At 38.5% G+C, this 19,547-nt stretch overlaps 1 protein-coding gene across 6 annotated transcripts in view; it reads left to right on the forward strand.

Moving 5' to 3' along the window:
* Positions 1–19,547, forward strand: part of HELQ (helicase, POLQ like) — a 34,228-nt gene that overhangs the window by 7,508 nt on the left and 7,173 nt on the right. For 2 of the 6 annotated variants that reach the window (XM_030564987.1, XM_030564989.1), the window contains exons 3-14: positions 312–490; positions 1,252–1,452; positions 3,107–3,179; positions 6,057–6,154; positions 7,121–7,219; positions 7,951–8,096; positions 9,220–9,459; positions 12,030–12,171; positions 12,535–12,639; positions 13,268–13,490; positions 15,316–15,473; positions 19,113–19,211. In XM_030564987.1, the coding sequence (XP_030420847.1) occupies positions 312–490; positions 1,252–1,452; positions 3,107–3,179; positions 6,057–6,154; positions 7,121–7,219; positions 7,951–8,096; positions 9,220–9,459; positions 12,030–12,171; positions 12,535–12,639; positions 13,268–13,490; positions 15,316–15,473; positions 19,113–19,211 (1,763 nt within the window). Of the gene's footprint in view, positions 1–311; positions 491–1,251; positions 1,476–3,106; positions 3,180–6,056; positions 6,155–7,120; positions 7,220–7,950; positions 8,097–9,219; positions 9,460–12,029; positions 12,172–12,534; positions 12,640–13,267; positions 13,491–15,315; positions 15,474–16,973; positions 17,164–19,112; positions 19,212–19,547 lie in introns of those variants that run through there. The other 4 variants (XM_030564990.1, XM_030564988.1, XM_030564992.1 and 1 more) reach the window with 4 other exon arrangements.

Raw genomic sequence — 19,547 nt, forward strand, 5'->3', positions numbered from 1 at the left:
AATTTCTCTTTTCTGAAAGCTGTTTAATCTTGGGCAATCTGAATGGCAGGCAGTGGCTATAGATGCTTTAATACCTATATGCAGGATGGAGCCACCTGTTTGTGGTATATTAAAATATTTTGTTCTGTGAATATTTACAAGGAGGAGGGTTGGAAGGCTGGATCATCAGAAATGTTCAGTACTTTATCAGTGAAAGCCGTCTGAGACAATACCCATACCCTTTAGTTTTACAGAAAACTTGCATTTTGATCCTGAATCAGCATGCAAGTGAGAGGAGAGGTGGCAAAATAATTTTTCTTTTAATTTTACAGAGTGGCAGCACACTTGCTTAACATTAGAATCTCTGCAACAAAGAAAGAACTTAATATACTCATTGCCAACCAGTGGTGGAAAAACACTTGTAGCTGAAATTTTAATTCTTCAAGAATTACTCTGCAGGCAGAAAGATGTTTTAATGGTTCTGCCATATGTGGCTATTGTCCAAGAAAAGGTGTGAAAACAGTGTTTTGGTTTTTTGTTTTATTTTGAAATGAATATTCCTTTTTATACATGTACTTTTTTTTTACCAGTGTTGGAAAATTAACTGTAAATATTTTAAATCCTCTGTTAATCCATAGGGGATTTCTAGTGAATATATTCTTGTGTATCTTGAATAAATATCAGCCTGGAAATGAAAAGTATGTTTCTATTTTCTAGTTCAGTTAAGAGGCTCTCAAAGGACTCTTTGTGATGAAATGTACATTGTCTATAGTTAAGGATATCCACTTTAATTGAGTTGTGAAAAATTGGATTTGCACACTGAGCTTTTGGAATGTTATTGTCTTGCTTTCAGTTCCTTCTAATCCAAGACTACTCTAAAATCCATGTTGACATTTAAATACTCTTGCAAAAAAAAAAATATAGCTGTCCAGTGTAACTAATAAGTGATTTATGAAGGACAGATAAAGTATTTTTCACTGGTTTGAAAAATCTCAACACCTGAAAGTATTAATATTTTAGTATTTTACATAGTAAGATATTTTTGTCGTTAATAAACTTTCATTTCACTTTTCACAGTAGTTATTTGTTCAAGTAATAATTCTTCTTGTCAGCTGTATTGTTGCATAATGTATATATGAAATAATGTCTTAATTTCAGGATTGAGGCCAGAAAATATATCAGCATATAGTGAATTGCAGGATCAGAGTCATTAAGTGTGATAATTAATTTACTCTTCATCTAATTTGTTTTTTGTATTTTATTATATTGTAGATTTGGGCCTTGTCAAGTTTTGGAATAGAGCTAGGCTTCTTGGTTGAAGAATATGCGGGAAGTAAGGGAAGATTTCCTCCAATCAAAAGGAGAAAGAAGAAATCACTGTACATTGCTACTATAGAGAAAGGACACAGCCTAGTGAACTCCTTGATTGAAACAGAAAGAGTTGGTGACCTGGGTCTAGTCGTAGTAGATGAGGTTTGTTATAAAACTTGCAACAGGTTACTAGTACATATGTTACTATTTTATTTACAAAACAGTTACAAGAAAAATACACCATTTAATCCTGTGTATATGTACTGTCTAAATGGACATATTGTACAGATACTATATTAGAAAGCCATTGCTTAGCAAGTTGGAGAGTATCCAAGATTTGTCTTGAGTATTATTGCTCATTTGGAATAGGCTCTTCTTTAATAGAGCAGTGGGCTTTACATTTGTCTGAGAAGTCTTCTTAAAGATAGTTGGCCAATGTTAACTATCTAAAACGCAGCCATTTGCAGAACAGGATACAAGGGGCATTCATTCCAAACTAGTGTAAAACAAACTTTAAATGAATCTTTAACTGGTTACATTGAATGTGTTCTACTGATCCCTTAATTATACACAAAACCATGTTCAGTCTAGTATAAACCGTTTTTGATCACATGACTCTCTGAGAGGCCATTTGTGGCATGAACTAATCTAAGACGATGATTCAGATTTGACAGAGGATATGTCTGCTACACTACAGCGGTGCCGCTAAGGTGCTGCAGCTTCATATGTCGACAGAAGGGGTTTTTCTTGTAACAATGTAGTTAATCCACCTCTCCGAGAAGTGGTAGCTAGGTTGACGGAACTTTTCTTCCATCGATCTAGCTGCGACTGCTGCGTCTATCCTGGGGGTTAGGATGACCTAATTACAGTGCTCAGTGCATGACATTTTTCACAACCCTGAGTGATATAGCTAGGGTAGTCTAATTTTTAAGTGTAACTACCAACACTATGACTCAAGTTGAAGGTGTTCCTTTAATAAAATGTTCTGTGAAGAAAACATTGAGAATTAAGTGCTGCTTTGCCAGTGATTGCTGTACTGTCATTAACTGTTAGGAAAAGGCCATCTCTGTTTTCTAAAGCAGGGGTTCCTAACCTTTTTCTTTCTGAGGCCCCACCACATATGGCCCAGCTGTGCCACAGTAGTTGTTTTGTTGCATATAAAAGCCAGGGCCGTCGTTGGTGGGGAGCAAGGAGGGCAATTGCCTGGGACCCCATGCTGCAGAGGGCATCGTGAAGGTAAGTGGCTCAGACTTCATCTTCAGCCCTGGGTGGTGGTACTCAAGGGCCATGGATAGAGTCCCACACAGCAGGGCTTCAGCTTTCTGTCCTGGGCCCTAGTGAGTCTAACGTCAGCCATGCTTGTCAGGCCCCCTGAAACTTGCTTGTGGTCCCCCAGGCGGCCCCAGACCTCTCATTGCACTCTTTGATCAAGATAAGAGATGTTCAGAATAAATCCTAATTGGGTAATAATAAAGATCACTGCACTGAGTATTTTCTTCCAGGAAGTGCCATCCCTGTGACCATTGTTATTTAATTTGATGGAAAGCAAACATTGTTGTTAAACACATACGTATGGTATTAGATCTACTTCTTTCACCATGCTCCTTAAAAAATATATATATTTTATAGTGAGATGACATTATTGGAGGGACGTTTAGTGTCAAATACACCAAACTTAATCACAGAGAAATCTGACAAAAGATTTACCATATTAAAAATATTTAGGATTTGATTGGTATGCTGGTTTGTATTTAGAAATATTGCTAAGTCAGTAACTAATTTAACATGCCTCACTTCTCTTTATTTTTCCCTGAAGTTGCACATGCTTGGTGAGGGGAGTCGTGGAGCTATACTGGAAATGATTCTTGCAAAAATTCTCTACACTAGCGGTAAGTAACTCTTACATCATGACTGGTTACCTTTAAAAATATCATGTTAAGTAACAGCTTGTATAATTTGAGAGAGATTAATCCAATTTTCAATGTATTTTTGTATTGTTTCACGGTTTCTAAAATTTCAGAAATTCCACAGGGTAATAGTGTATTTCACCATGGATCAATGTGGTTATTTTTTACCCATTTGTAGTGCTTTGTTGGAGTTCATGATGTGTCCATGTAGTAATCCTCTTTCTTCATCATGACCCTTTCTGTTAAATGTGTATATAAAGGCCTTGGGGGGCGGACACTGTGAAATATTATCCATTGCATAGGATGCATTTTTATGGCACAGTTGGCTTGAGTTATAACTTGACTTAGAGCCACACACAGAAATCTGTAGCTTGAGTTAGGTGGTACTGTAAGCTCAAGCTCGCTAGCCTTTCAGAGCATGTCTACGGTGTACCTGGGAATGTGCTTCCCAACATGGGTAGACACACACACCCTAAGTCTGCTGGATCTAGTATGCTAAATATAGTAGTGTGGCCACAGTGGCATGGGTGGCAGCTCAGGCTAGCCACCCAAGTATGCACCCGGGCAATCAGGTGGACTTGAACTCAGGTGGCTTGCAAAAGTCACTGCCTATGCTTCTGCAGCCACACTGCTATTTTTAACGTGCTAGCTGGACCAGAACTAGCACATGTCTATCAGTGCTGGGAAGCACTGTCCCAGCTACAGCATAGACATTCTCAGGGGAGAGGGGGGTCAAAGCCTGAGTGCTGCTGAAGTTTGAGCTAGTACTTCAGTGGGGACCCATCAGCTTGTGTTGCAGCAACTCATCAGCAGCTAATCCGGTCACTTTGCAGCTCATTCTGTAACTCAAGTGTTGTTTTGAACTGTAGTTGCTCAAGTGCAGTTAACTGGTGTGCTAACTCAAGCTGACCATGCTGTGAAGACACTCCCATAGTCACCAGTGTGGGGACAACACTAAATTCTTTATTCCTTTTCTGATGGTTTTCTGATGCGTTTGTGATTTCTCAGCTCCTGAGAAATGTTTTAACTTAAATGGAAGTGAAGTGTCTGCAGCTGATCTGGGTAGGATGGATGCTGCTGTATTAAGGGATTAATCTAGAACAGTGTTTCGTAACTGGTAGGTCACAACTCCCAAGAGATTCACAAAAGGCAGTCTGGAATTTGTAAGGTATTGATTTATGTTGAAATTAAACTGCCAAATAAAATCTCTTCCCTCACTCCTTGCACACCGTTACCTTTCAGTGTCAGCCTCTTGAAACACGTACAAATAAATTACATAGACTTTATGGTCAGAAGGTACCATCATGATCATCTAGTCTGACCTCCTGCGTATTGCAGGCCAAAGAACCTCATCTACCCACTATGTAATAGACCCCTAACCCTGGCTGAGTTACTGAAATCCTCAAATCATGGTTTAAAGACTTCAAGTTACAGAGAATTCACCATTTACACTAAGTAAAGTGTAAGTGATCCAGACCCCAGGCTGCAAAGCATGGCAAAAACCCCCAAGGTGTTTGCCAATCTGATCTGGGGGAAAAGTCCTTGCCAACCCCAAATATTACAGTTAGTCCCTGAGCATGTGGGCAAGATCCAGCAGCCAGACGCCTGGGAAAGAATTCTCAGTAGTGATTCTGAGCCCTCCCCATCTAGTGTCCCATCACTGGCCATTGGAGATGTAGCAGTTGCAGATCAGCTACATGTCATTGTAGGCAATCTGATTATACCATCCCCTCCATAAACTTATTCAGCTCAGTCTTGAAGCCAATGGGCTTATCATTGGTACGTTTTACTCTTTTTATATAAATGGAAGGGGGTCTCTGATCTAGAAGAATGGAGGTGGGGAGCACTGCCCTTTCGCTGTGTGGTTTGTGGCCATGGGTTGTGTAAGATCTTTTTTATTCTAAGTACACAGAAAAAGGCTCTGTGCGATACTTCTGTTATGTCTGTGACTAGCCCAGAGATTTTCTTTTTGGATGCAGACCTTGCTACAGTATTACCATGTGTTTTGTCAACTAATGCAATTGTACCTTGGTGGACCTCTGCAATCTTCAGCTGATGCAGAATACAGTGACCTACCTTGTCAGTGGGAAGGGTGGATGAGAACGCTCAGCACATGCTGTTCAAGTGTGGCACTAACGGCCACTTAGGTGTTCTGAGTAAAACTTAAGAAATCTAAATATGCATTGTCTGGGACCCTGTTATGTAGAAGACACCACTGTCTCTGCTGTCTAATGGGGCCTTCTATATCATGACCGTCAAGAGCTTCAGCCCCAGGCAGGGGGCCTGTAATCTGAGCTCTGCAGCCTAGGGCTAAAGCCCTCAGGCTTCGACTTCAGCCCTGGGCTGTGGGGCTCTGGCCCCAGGCTCCAGCATGTCTAAACCAGCCCTGGCGACCCCATTAAAATAGAGTTGTGACCCACTTTGGTTCCCAACCCACAGTTTGAAGACCGCTGGTCTAATCCAATGACCACTATGAGAGCTTTAATTCCTACACAGGTAGTAAAGCTTCTTGTTCCCTTAATTTTTCTTTATTAACGGAGTTAGGTTGGGTTTACAACAGTTGGCTCTGGTATGGCAACTACTGTGTTAAAATATGTTCATTGTTAACCTGAACTTTGCTTGTGCTGTGATAACTTTCACTGAAATAGGTACAAAAGTCTGTGGCCTGCTTTGTTTGGTCTTTTTTTTTTTTTTTAATGACATGATGAAACATGCTGCCTAAATGCTGAATTCAGTTCTTTTTATATGTGCTATATAAGACTATAAATACATCTTGTGACATTTTTAACATTCTAATTGTAATAAATATTTAGTTTCAAACTTGAAAATGTACTCAATATTTAATTTTCTATTTTATAGAAACTACTCAAATCATTGGAATGAGTGCAACTTTAAACAATGTTGGGGACCTGCAGCAGTTCCTGCAAGCGGAGTATTACACTAACAATTTTAGACCAGTACGTGTTCAAGGCTAGGGAAAACTATTGCTTAACATTTTTAGAGTTAAAAATGACTGCTAGTTTCATACTCTGAGCTTTCAACACACAGTTTTTGTACCAGTTACACTGTTTTAGAAACCAACACAGTTTAAAGCAGTATAACTCCCAAGTGCAAACGTAGTTATACTGGTATAAAGGTGCTTCTATCTGTTCAGCTTATTTCCATAAATGTCTGCACTTGGGGGTTGTACTGCTTTAACTGTGTTGGTTTCTTAATCAATTCAGTTAAGGTGGCACAAAATTTGTAAGTAGGCCAGCCCTTCTTTGTGATTGAGAAGGCACTTGTATACTGAGCTCCTTCAATCAGATGCTTCAGTTACCTTTTTTAAAAAAGCAAACAAAAAACCTTTGCACTGAAATTTCTCATTTGTTTTCTCTACCTGGGCAGGGAAAAGAGGGTATACAGTTTGATGTTTAAAAAAATGATCCTTTGCTTTGAGAATTAAAAATGTATGTCCTTCATTGTTTGGATTGCCTAGATTTCCAGGGACAAATCATATTTATTTTCTAAAAGATAGGTGGCAGCAGTGGAAGTGGCACACAATACAAACTATATTTAACTTATACTGTTGCAATTCAGAAAGATACTTAGCTTCACTGATTCCCTTCAACGTAACTAACATTAGATGAAATAGCATGCAAAACTGAAAGTAAATTATTTGTGCACTAGTCACAGCATCAGCCAAGCTGTACTTTACCTCTTGGTAGAAGAGGTATTTTCCTGAGGTAATGAATTCTTGGAGGTAAGGGACAGGCAAATCAATGCCTTATGCCAGCTCTTGGCTGTGGAGATAAGAATGGTTCTTTATTTTTTTGGAGTTTGGAAATGTATTTCCAAGAGATCTCATAGTTTAAAAGTTGTAGTGATGCGGACAGTAATTTGACTAACATTAATATATCGTGTTTTTTTTTAAACTGACCTAGGTAGAATTAAAGGAGTATGTTAAAATACAAGATAGTATCTATGAAGTTGACAACAAAGCAGAGAATGGCCTTATCTTTTCACGTCTTCTTAATTTCAAGGTAATGCAGATAAATGTATTAAACTTTTTATTTCTTTAGGTATACAGTATTCAAAAATTAAGGTAAATTAAGGTATTCTTAGGACACATTGGTTCATAAATATAAAGTATGATAAAGGGAAAGAATGTCAATGGACAAGTGGTCTCTAGAAGGCCAAATACTAACATGAGAGGTGTTTTTTAGATTTTAATTTTATTCCCAGCTGTACAGGAGAGAAGGGAGAGAAATTCTTTTCCCTTCTTACTGGGGGAGTGAGGTGCTTGAAAATTTCAGACACCTAGCCAGAAGCTGATACAAAAAGGTAGCGCCTATGAGCAAGGTCCAGGAAAACCACCCCAGCATCCTCTCTTCTCAACAGCTGGGAATGGGTGACCATAATGTAAAAATCAGAACTCCTTGTTTTCTGTACCTACTTTTTGCTTTGCCCTCACCCCCCAAAAACCTTCTGATCTCTAGACCAGTACTCCTCTCCTTTGACAGAGTGACTACCAATAGCATCGAACATGTAGCACCAGTGTTCAGAATGAGCTCCAATGGTAGTAAAGATGCAAAACGTTCCATTCACACCTTTCTGTTACCTCCAGTCAAATTCTGAGCATCCCTTAATGTTCTGCATCTTTAAAGCAAAAGATTCAGAATTGATTTGCAGGGTCCGGACCTTAGGTTTAATTCATGTAGTAACCACAAGTAGTGTGTGTGGTAACTTCCCCCCACCCTCTCTTTTCTTTCAGTATTCTAGTAATCTGCAGAAGATGGACCCTGACCACCTTATTGCCTTGGTGACGGAAGTCATTCCAAATTACTCCTGCCTAGTCTTTTGTCCCACTAAAAAGAACTGTGAAAATGTAGCTGAAATGGTATGCAAGTACCTGAACAAGTATGTTTCTCTTAGTACTATTTTAGAGTATACCTGAAATGCCAAATCAACCTTGACTGTTTACCTCTTAGCACAAAAATTAATCAGCTGCCTTTTTCCCATGGTGATGGTGGTAATGATGATGAAAAAATATCCTTGCCTGATCAAAAACAAAAAAAAAATTAACTTGTCCTGGGTGAAAGGAGTTATAGGATAGTTTGAAGGAAACACTCCTGTTACAGAGTCCCATTTTTGGTTTAGAACAAAAACAGGCACTAAAATACAATTTTTCAAGAATCAGCTTAAAAAATATAAACACTGGGGAGAAAAAAGAGCAAAAATGACGAAGTTCCTTTTGAGACCATCTATGGAATTCCCATCTTGTTCATACTGTTCTATGTAAATTACAGCACTTACTGTGTCCCTTTCATGCTCTCAGTGGTTCTCTTCTTGGTCATGCCTAACAGTAGCCTTTTAAGCAGCTCTTTGTGTTTGGTTACATATGCTGTGAATGTTAGACGCAAACAAACAGTGGATTTTATTTTAAAGTTGAATATCTTAACTTTTTTTTTCACTGTTAATGAAACAACCAATATCTCAACCAATATGCTCAGATTCGTGCAATAATAATTAAAAAAAATCTATAGAAATGATCTTTCTAGGAAGTTACATGGCACTTACACTCATTTTCAGTGTGTATATCTCATTACTTTAACAAAATAGATACCAAAAATTGAAATCTCTTAACTACTTGATATTCCCATCATCGTGATTGCTGCCTATGAGGAAAAGAACCTGTGCTATTACTAGACTTGTAGGCAGTTTATATCATTTTTGTCACTCATCTCAGTGCATTTGAAATAGAACATTTACCATAATGATCCTTTCTGTTTTCTTGACTGAGAGTATAGGTTGATTTTTTTTTCGCTACTGACTAACGTTGATTCTCATTTTGGTAAAAATAATATTAGAAACACTGGAAAATGTTTTCTGGACTTCAGAGGCTGAGGTGAACATATTCTTGCTGTAGTAATGGAGAATGGGCAGGAGCAAATTAGAAGTATCCTTTTCTTTTAACGTAGTTACTGAATTGTTAAAATGTAAATGTTAAAGGTGTTTGTTTATTTACCCCCAACCACTCAAGGGAATATAAAAATCACAGGGAAAACGAGAAACAAGATCTTATTAAGGACTTGAAGAATATTGGTAAAGGAGGTCTCTGTCCTGTTCTAAAGCGAACCATTCCATTTGGTATTGCCTACCATCACAGCGGCCTTACCAGTGACGAAAGGAAACGTATAGAGGAGGCTTATTCTACAGGTGTCCTGTGCCTTCTTACTTGCACATCTACGCTAGCTGCTGGAGTCAACCTGCCAGCTCGAAGGTTAGCCATGCAAAAAGTATTTCTGAGGATTCATTTAAATCCTATATTGTCAAAACTCCTGCATTGTCTAAAGTTGGAGATGTCAACATTATATTAATGAGATTCCACTCTGAGTAGCGATTAGACATGGCACAATCTACACAGTAGTTCTCTTTGTATGTTGTTAGTCATATCTGCTGACTTCAAAGATGAGTGTTTCTGCTTTTTGCTCCTGGGAACCTTGCTGGGCCAGTATCCTTCTGAACAATGAAACTGCATTCTGTTTTGACTCAAGTATAATTAAGAGAATTGTAACTAAATTCCAATTACAGGACCAAATCAGATGATTGCACAGGCATAACTGAGGGCAGAATTTGGGTTGCAGAATCTGTTACTTACGATGGTGCATGGGACTGTAAGAACACATCTTGGCTTTCAGGTAGAATCTATAGAGCTGGCAGTTAAGAAAAACATCACTTTACTTATAAACAGAGAAAATGTTATATTAAATCACTGAGATAGTAAATAAGGAAACAGATAATGCTATTTTTAGAGAGTTTTCTGAGTGGAATTACACTGAAAATAGTCCTTTTATTGAAAAATGTAGACAACCCAAAAATGTATTAGCATAGAGCACATCTGTTCAATCTGTATGTTTGAGGTCATGCTGGTGATTACAGCAGTGTGTCCAAATGACCTGTTGCTGTGTAAATGCTGATGCATTTACTGAAAACAAATGCTGAATTAATGCATTCTGGAACTTCAGATGCTATGATTTATTATTCATCATGGTCTTGTCTTACCATTCGAAAATGGTATACTTACACACTCTGGCAGGATATTGACACATTGTTTCTCAATGTGATCAGTTACCTTATGTATTCTGATTGGCTTGGAGAATGGCTTCTTGCCTGCTTCAGAAAAAAGGGCTTATCCAAAAGTAGCTTTTAAAATAAATTACACTTTAATAGATAAATTGGTTATTGATAGCCTGCAGTCTTAACTCATCAATGTACAATAGTAAATTACTATAACTGAAAGAGATTAGAGAATAAAAATGTAATTCCAATTTGTTGTCTTTGTGCATTTGTCAGCATTGAGTAGGAAATCTTTTTTCTCTACGTGTTTGGGTTTTTCATGTAGCAACCAGGGAAAAGAGAAACAATTTTTAAAAAAGGAAAATGTGATATAAAACCACAAAAATTGGCAGAGGGCTCACAGCATCTGATACCTGAAACTAATTTTAATTTACTTTTGTAAGCTGTTATATTCAAGTTGACTCAACTTTTAAATTGCATGATTTAAACCGTAATATTTGTGTTTTAGTAAATCTTAGCTGCACAATTTTTTGTAGGCTTGCTACTGAATAATCTGGCAGTATAAAACAGATTTGTCTCCTTTTAACATTTTATATTAGAATTCTGTGATCTAGAGACAGAGTTTGTGTTTAATCTTTTTTGTTAAATTTAGATTTTTTTATTCAATATAACTAGAATGTGACAAAATGCAATTTTGGCTTTATTTCTTTGTAGAATTCTTTAGAAATAGCCTTTCTAAATAGTTATTACTCAGGGAGACTTTTGAGGGCTTGGAAATAAACTCATTTTTGTTCTTTATTTGACAATTCATGGAATATGCATGTCTGTGTTTTAAATAATTCTCCTATTGCTCTACATTCTCAATTTAAATAAAACTTAAACCCTGTATAGTGTAGACAGAAGTCCAAATTGTTTGTTTAGGTGAATCTCATTTTGCATCAAATCAATATTTTAAAAATTATAGATGGTAGTAGGAGATGCTACAGTATAAAGATGCAGGTAAGGCAACTCGTGGGTTATCTGTAAAAGTCCTTGATGACATTGTGGTGCTGTTTATAATTTGTATTACTGTAGCACCTGGTCATGCACCAGAACCCCATTGTGTTAGATGCTGTACAAATACATAACACAAAGACTTCCCCTACCCTAAGGCGCTTACAGTCCAAGTATAGGATGAGACAACAGATGGATACAGAGAGACAAATGGGGGGATACAAGGAAACCATGAGACAGTATGGGACCATGTGCAAGGCTGTAATCTCAGCACACCAGCAGCCCTACTCATCATCAAGCTTTTTTTGTTGACATCTTGGAGAAAGTGTGTTTTGAATGAGTGAGTTTTGTGGATGTTTATGAGGAGCTCTTCCAAAGTGTGAAGGGCAGCCTGGGAGAAAGCATAAAGGTGTTTGTTTGAAAATGTAATGACTGAGCAATGCAGGCTGGCATAGTTGCTTATTTGTTTTTTGTTAGGTTTTTTTTTTTAACACAAATAAGGTGTTTAGATACAGTTCTTAAGCTGATACAAAATTCAGTTTGGCATTTGTTCATATTTTATCAAAGATTCTTTCCACATGCTCAGTATTGCTCCTGATTTTCAAATAGACCTGTTGGGGCATGTTTTGTATTTGATAGGCATGCATAATTCTCATTAACAATGAGTCTTGCATCATGAGGCAAATAGACACTTTTCTTTTAGGGAGAGCTTTGTGTTAATATAACTTTACTGATGGTTTACAGAACATAGCTTTTTCAAAGTCTCTTCTTTTTTCGTAGGGTTATTTTAAGAGCTCCCTATGTTGCTAGAGAGTTCCTGAAGAAGAGCCAGTATAAGCAGATGATTGGCAGAGCTGGTCGAGCTGGCATTGACAGTGCTGGTGAAAGTATTCTTATAGTGCAAGAAAAAGACAAACATCTGGTAACTTACTCAAAAAATGTGGTAGCTTGAGTCATCAGAAGAAGTTGATGGGGGGGAGGAGGGGATTTGAATTGTTTGCCCCCAGCTCTTCATTTGAAAGCAGCAGTAACTATTTTACTCTCCTTGTAATAATTATTTTTGTGGGACCCTTTTCTGCAGTCATGAGAGCAACCAGAGCTGCAGCATGTGTAGTCTCTAACACAAGGACTTGTCCTAAAACTTGGACATCTCCAGCAATTTTCTTATTTACTAGCTTGATATTTTTAAAAAAACCTTCCAGATATTTTTTGAAAGTGGAATATTTTTCACCTGTGGAGACTTTATGAATGAATAGTGTAAATAACAATTGTTTTTGTTTTTTAGGTTCGGGATTTAGTAAACAGTCCTTTGGAGAACTGTTACAGCAACCTCTTTCTTGAATTCACTAAGGGAATCCAAAGCCTGCTCCTGTCTTTGGTTGGATTAAAGGTAACAATTTAACTCTTTTGTGAGCAACTAAAGAGATGCATTTTGATATTTAGAGTGTGGATGCAGAATAACTGTATGTTTCACTAAGATGGAAATCAGTTATATTAGTATTCACTAAGGCCTTGAGTTTGACCATGACTAGCTTGCACAGTGCAGAGCACAACTTGCCCTTGTCTACGCTAATGATGATGATGAGGTCGTCATTGTGTTAGCTAACTCAGTTAAATCATGTTGAAACATGGTGAAAAAATTTCCTAATGTAGACAAGTCCCAAGTGGTTTCTGCTCTGTTTCCTCGTTGATTTTAAACGTTTTGTATTACTCACTCCTTAAAGAGCCCTTTCCCCACACCCACCCATCCCCAAAAAACTAATACACTGAAAGCTGGAATGTTAGAACAGAATGCCATGTAGTGTTTGATCTCTCACAGCCAGAATGTCTGTAGTATAACTTAGGTATCACACAGTTCTGTAGCAACATAAAATGAACAGTGTTGCCCTATGTTTTCAGTAAGCATAATGTTTTCAGCTAGACGAAGATTGTAGCTTTACACTTACCTATCATGCTGCGTATAACGATAGTCAGATTGTTTAAACGTAATGTTGCAATCACATACTAAAATGTTGTAGATTGCAAGAACCCCTGAAGAGATCTACCACTTTATGTGTGGCACACTGTTCGGTGTTCAGCAACAGTTTTTGTCTAAAGAAAAGAGCCTCTCAGCTATAACTAGAGAAGCACTGGGATGTCTGATAGAAAAAGGACTACTAAAAGGAAAAATGACCTCTGAAAAGGAACAAAAATTCCAAAGTAATCTAGAGATCACACAGTTGGGTCAAGCTACTTACAAGGGTGAGAAAGTTTTCTTCATTTTCATTGTACTTTTTTCACAATAACATTTAAAATCTGGACTTCTTTTCTTTACTCACTGAAAACTTTCATCCAACCTCTTATCTCCTTTCTGAAATGATAATTTAAAATCAAAATAATAAAACACCTGCAAGATCATGATATACTAAGATGTAACCAGCACCGTTGTAAAGGAAAATCATGTCTCACTAATGTCTCAGAATTCTTTGAACCTGTTAGTAAAGTAGTAAACAGAGGAAAAATGGTGAGCATAAACTATTTAGACTTCAGAAAGGCCCTGCACAAAAGGCTGCCTTTTTAAAGAAGCTATGTTGTCATGGGATGAGAGGCAGAGTATTGTCATGGATCAAAAAGTGGGTAGGAGGACAAGAAAGCGAAGAGTCGGATTAAATGGTCAATTTTCATCTTGGCAAAAGGTTAACAGCAAGGTGTCTAGGGTTCTGTAGTAGGTCCCATGTTTGTTTAATGTATTAATTAAGCGCATGGAAAGAGGGATGAGTAGTGAAGTAGCAAGTTTTGCAAGTTTTGCAAATGACAGGACCAGAGAGGTTTTGAGAAACTTCAAAGAACCCTAAATAAGGTAGATGAATGAGAAATAGTGTGACAAACATAGGGTGTATAAATGCAAAGTAGTGCCCATTGGCAGGGGAAACGTAAATTTCTTGTGCACCTCTTCTGATTTCTAAATTAACTCTATCAACTCAGGAAAGGGACTTGGCATCATTGTAGGCAGCTCAGGGAAGATTAAGATTTCTGCTTGGTGTGTAGCTACTGATCAAAAAAGCGAACCATGTTAGGATTAATGAGGAATGTGGTGGAGAATATTATAATGCCTTTATATAAATCAGTGTGTGGCTTCATGAGGAATACTGTGTGCAATGCACGTTTCCCCATCTTCAGAAGTATACTGCTAAACGAGAGAATTCAGAGTGGTAACAAGAATAATCATGGGAAAGGAAAAACTCCTATTAAGAGAGAGTGAAAAGATTGGGATTGTTTACCTTAGAAAAGAAACGAAAAAGAGGGGACGTAATGTAAGTATATGCAATTTTTGAGAAGTTAGATCAGGGACTTCTCTCAGAATTCAAGAGCAGAGGGGCATTAAATTAAAATGGGAAGCTGAAAACTGATTGCATGTTGTGTGAAAAAATATTAATTAGACTGTAGAACTTGTTGCTACAGGAAACTGTTCCGGCCAAGAACTTAGCAAGATTCAAAAAGGGATTGGACGTTTATATGGATATCGAGAATTTCCAGACTTGCTATAATCAATAACAAAAATTGTGGAAGTTTTATATTAAATGTCATGCTGTGGGACTTAAGACAGTCTCTGACTATTGATGTCATCTAATGAGGGAGACTGATTAGCTCTACCTTCTTGCACCTTTTTCTGAAGTATCTGGTACTGAACTAGAAGGACCACTGATCTGATCCAGTATTGCAGTTTCTGTCTTGACTACTGAGTTTTAATATTCAAATATTCCCCCATTAAAAATAGAGACCAAGCATCTTACATTCTTCCCTTCGTTTTAACTGCTTTTCCTTTTATACAAACGAGTTCCAAGTATATTTGGCCTTTGTTGTAGTAACACTCCCCAGGGTGTCATTCCTCATGAAGTATTGCTATTTTGAGGCAAGTAAAATGCATTTTTTATTGACTTAACAAATTTTATTTGGGAGTGCTGGTTACTGAAATACAGGCTTTATTAAAGGTCCCTAAAGAAAGAACAGAGAGAGAATTACATATGATACAGTATATTATACTTAACTCTCACTGTTATATAAACTGGTATCTTATTCATTTTAGGCTCTATAGACTTGGCCTATTGTGATGCTCTCTACAGAGACTTGAAAAAAGGTCTTGAGGGGCTAGTTCTTGAGAGCTGCCTTCACCTTCTCTATCTGACAACTCCATATGACATGACTTATCACTGTAGACCAGACTGGATGATCTATTTTAGACAGGTAAGACATGGCTTCAACCATATACCAAGTGCTGAACTGCACAGCAAAATATAGGTTGAATTATATAACTGTTTCCTCTGTTATCTGTTCACTTGTGTTTGTAACCTTTATTCCTGGGGGAATTCTGCGCCAAAAAAATTAATTCTGTGCACAATACTTTAAAATTATGCAAATTGTATTTCTCAAAATAACACTGTGTAATCACACCAGTTTCAATTATTTTGGTAATATATTTCAAAATACCCGTCAGCAGGCATGTCTGTAACAATAGAGAGAGACACATAAATTCCTCCAGGAGTAGAGTTAAAGAAACCTCTACGACAACCCAGTTCCTGCTTCTCTGCCCACCCTGTCCCCCCAGAGCCCAGCAAGGGGGACAGAAACGCACCCCCCCCAGAGCCCAGCTATGGCCCCCCCCGGCCCAGACACTCACCTTCCCCATCCCTCCAGAGCTCAGCTGCAGAGCGCCCCCCAGCCCAGACACTCACCCCCCCCCCCCAGCTCAGCTGCAGCACCCCCAGCCCAGACATCCACAACCCCTCCCCTCTAGAGCCCAGCTGTGGGGCCACCCTGGCCCCAGACTCTCATACTTTCTACCCCCCAAAGCCCAGCGGCACCCCCCGTCCCAGCCCAAACACTCACATCCTCTACTCCCTCTCTCTCCCCTCCCCCCCCCAGCCCAGACACTCTCACCTTCTCCCATCCAGGGGCCAGCTGCGGGTCCCCTCTGGCCCAGACACTCTCACACACTAGCCCCCAGACAGGGCTGGGTTTAGAATGTGCAGGGCCTGATTCGAAAGAGCCACCGCCGAAATGCCACCAAAGACAGCAGCAGCGATTGAGCTGCTGCAGAAGATAGTGGTGGCAATTTGGCGGCAGCTCAGTCGGTTGCCACTGTTTCCGATGGCACTTCGGCAGTCAACATTTCTGCAGCCCATTTCTGTAGGGGAAAAAAGGAAAGATTTAAAAATTTTATTAAAGTTAATGTGTATATTTAAATATACACGAGAGAATGTACTGTACATCTGGGGTCAGGCTTGAGTTATGAGGAATTACAGGTATCGGTTACAAGGATCATGAGATACATACATATCACATAAACAGCATAGACCCAGATTAGGGTGCGGGAGTTTTTAGAGCATCAGTGGATAAGTGGGCCTGGGTATGCCACCCATGGAATGACTTGGACTCTTAATACAGTATTGGTGTAGCAAATAAGTTCATGAGTGGGGTGTGTCCCTTGGTTCGTCAGGGAAGGAGGTGGGTTATTTCCCTACGTGCCCAACATTAATTTTTGCAAACTTCTGCATTGTGCAGTGGTGCAGAATTCCTCCAGGAGTAAACCTTTTGAACTACAGTAACTCCTCACTTAAAGTCATCCCAGTTAACGTTGTTTCGTTGTTACATTGCTGATCAGTTAGGGAACATGCTTGTTTAAAGTTGTGCAATGCTCCCTGCTAACATCATTTGGCAGCTGCCTGCTTTGTCTACTGCTTGCAGGAAGAACAGCCCGTTGCAGCCAGGGCCAGCTCCAGGCACCAGTGCAGGAAGCAGGTGCTTGGGGCGGCCAATGTAAAGGAGCAGCGTGTCCGGGACTTCGGTGGCAATTCGGTGGCGGGTCCTTCAGTGTCTCTCGGAGGGAAGGACCGGCCGCCGAAGAAAGAAGCGGTGCAGTAGAGCAGCTGCCAAAGTGCTGCCGATCGTGGCTTTTTTTTTTTTCTCCTCCCCTCCCCCTTCGCCGCTTGAGGCAACAACCAAGCTTCACAATCCTCATAGTTGTGAACAATATTAAATTGTTTGTGTGTATATCTATATAACATATAGTTTTATGTCTGGTTAAAAAAAAATTCCCTGGAACCTAAGCCCCCCTATTTACATTAATTCTTGTGAGGAAATTGGATTCACGTAACATCATTTCACATAAAGTCGCATTTTTCAGAAACGTAACTACAACATTAAGCGAGGAGTTACTGTACTAGCCACCTAGCACCTAAAATGTATAGGTTAAAGAAAAGGGACAAGCTAATATACCCATGAACATTTGTTATAGAGAAACTAAGGGGAAACAATCATATTGATTCAAAATGTAACTGTAACCAGTACGGTAGCATTAAGAATCAAATGCAATGATATGCTAAATCAGTTTATTATTTTACTCGTTAGAACCGTGTGATCCAATGAGCTCTTCACCAGAAGAATTGAGATATATAACAGAGCTGCTGCTTAACACAGCACAAAACAGTAGTTTTGTTTTAAGTAGTCTTAAGATGTAGTTTTGAATCTTATGATTTTTAGTAGTACTCGGGTCTGGCTAGATCTCTGAACTGTAAAGCCTCTCTCAGGGTATGTCTGCACTGCAGCTGGGAGTGTGCTTCCGAGCATGGCTAGACTGATGAGTTACATCCACTCAAGCTAGCACACTAAAAATAGAAGTGTGGCCAATGTAGCACAGTCAGTGGCTCAGGCCCACCATCCGAGTGTGTAGGCAGGGGGTGAACATAATTGTACACAGGCAACTTAGCCTGAGATCCTGCCTGTGCTGACCTGACCCGAGCTATGCTGCTATTTTTAGTACTCTAGCTCAAGCAGAGCTAGTATGTTATAAGTCTGTTGGCCTGTACTGGGATGTATACTCCCAGCTGCAGTGTAGACATACTCTAGACAGTAATCATAAAATGTAATATGTCAATGATAACGTTAAAATCCCTAAAGCTTATGGTTTACTTTATATAAATACCGTTCTGATGTGAAAGTCAAGATACAACTGGAAAGTCTGAAGTCAGAGGCAGTTCAAAGTGTAGCCAAGGAAACTGCTAAGTTCTGGGTAAAACCAAATAAATTGGAAGGGGTTACTAGAAGACTAAGAGATCACTTTTGTACTCTGTTTACATTATAAAAAATACATTTTATTTCTAGAGCATCCTTCATAAAAAGTACTAAACATACTTGCGGGGGGAGGGGTGGAAAGGGGTGCGTAAAATAGAACATTCCAAAGACTTCTGCGTGGCTACTCTTACGCTGGCAGAAAGGGAGAATAGTCGCCAACTTACGGTAACAAAATATTTCCCATAGCTTTCTTCTGTGAATGATTAGAGCCAGCCATCTGATAAGCACTTGATTTAAAATGGCTTTTTTGCTGTACTTTTTAGCATTGCTTATATATTTTATCAAAACTATATGCGAAAATACTAAAATTGAAGGAAAACTTATTTTGTCTGCTTTAAAAAGTTTTAGAATTTGATAGTGGTCAGCTTGAACAGGAGTTCTCTCAAATTTTCACTGCCTTCTTGCATATCTCCAGTGATAAATAAAAGTACAAATATTGCAGCTCAAAAACTATTGTGTAATCATGCTTGTGCCCACTTAAATAGCTATGCTACAGATGAGGGGGAAGTGATTCCGTGTGTGTTTGTACACATGCAGGTGTGTTGCAGGAGGGGAGATAGGGTTCAGCTGTATTAATGCATATATTTATGAAAATTTTAAAGGGATAAAATTTTATAGATTTGAAGTTGTCTTTTAACCATTATATCTTAATTGGTGTTACACGATATAATATTTTAAAGGTATTGTTTTGCATTTGATTAATATAGAAAATGTGTGTAGCTGCAGTTCTGGTTTTTTGATTTTACTTTTTAGTTCAGCCAGCTAAATTCAGTAGAACAAAAAGTAGCAGCTATTGTGGGAGTCCCTGAAAGTTTTATTATGAAAAAGGCTTCTGGACAAGCCATCAAAAAGGTAGGCTGAAAATTATTTTTATTTAAAGAAAAAATAGTAGAATTGTAATCTTGTCAATTGAATTATTTTTCATAGTGCAGCTAATAATTGGGGTTCTCTAATCTCACAGTTATGGTAATTTTAGGGGTGACTTGTAACTAGGAAATGCACAGTTTTTAGACAGAAATACCATTTTTCAAGTTAATGATGCACTATTACTTATTTTTTCTCATATGAAATTGTTAAAGTGCATTATATTGTATAGCCATAGAAACAGTAGGATCCAGGACTCTCATGCTGGCCATGGCAAACATACAGCTTAATTATTATAGTTTTCAGAAATGCAAATCGGATTCA

This window comes from Gopherus evgoodei, chromosome 5, assembly GCF_007399415.2.
Source record: "Gopherus evgoodei ecotype Sinaloan lineage chromosome 5, rGopEvg1_v1.p, whole genome shotgun sequence".
In the NCBI taxonomy this organism is placed as follows: Eukaryota; Metazoa; Chordata; order Testudines; family Testudinidae; genus Gopherus; species Gopherus evgoodei.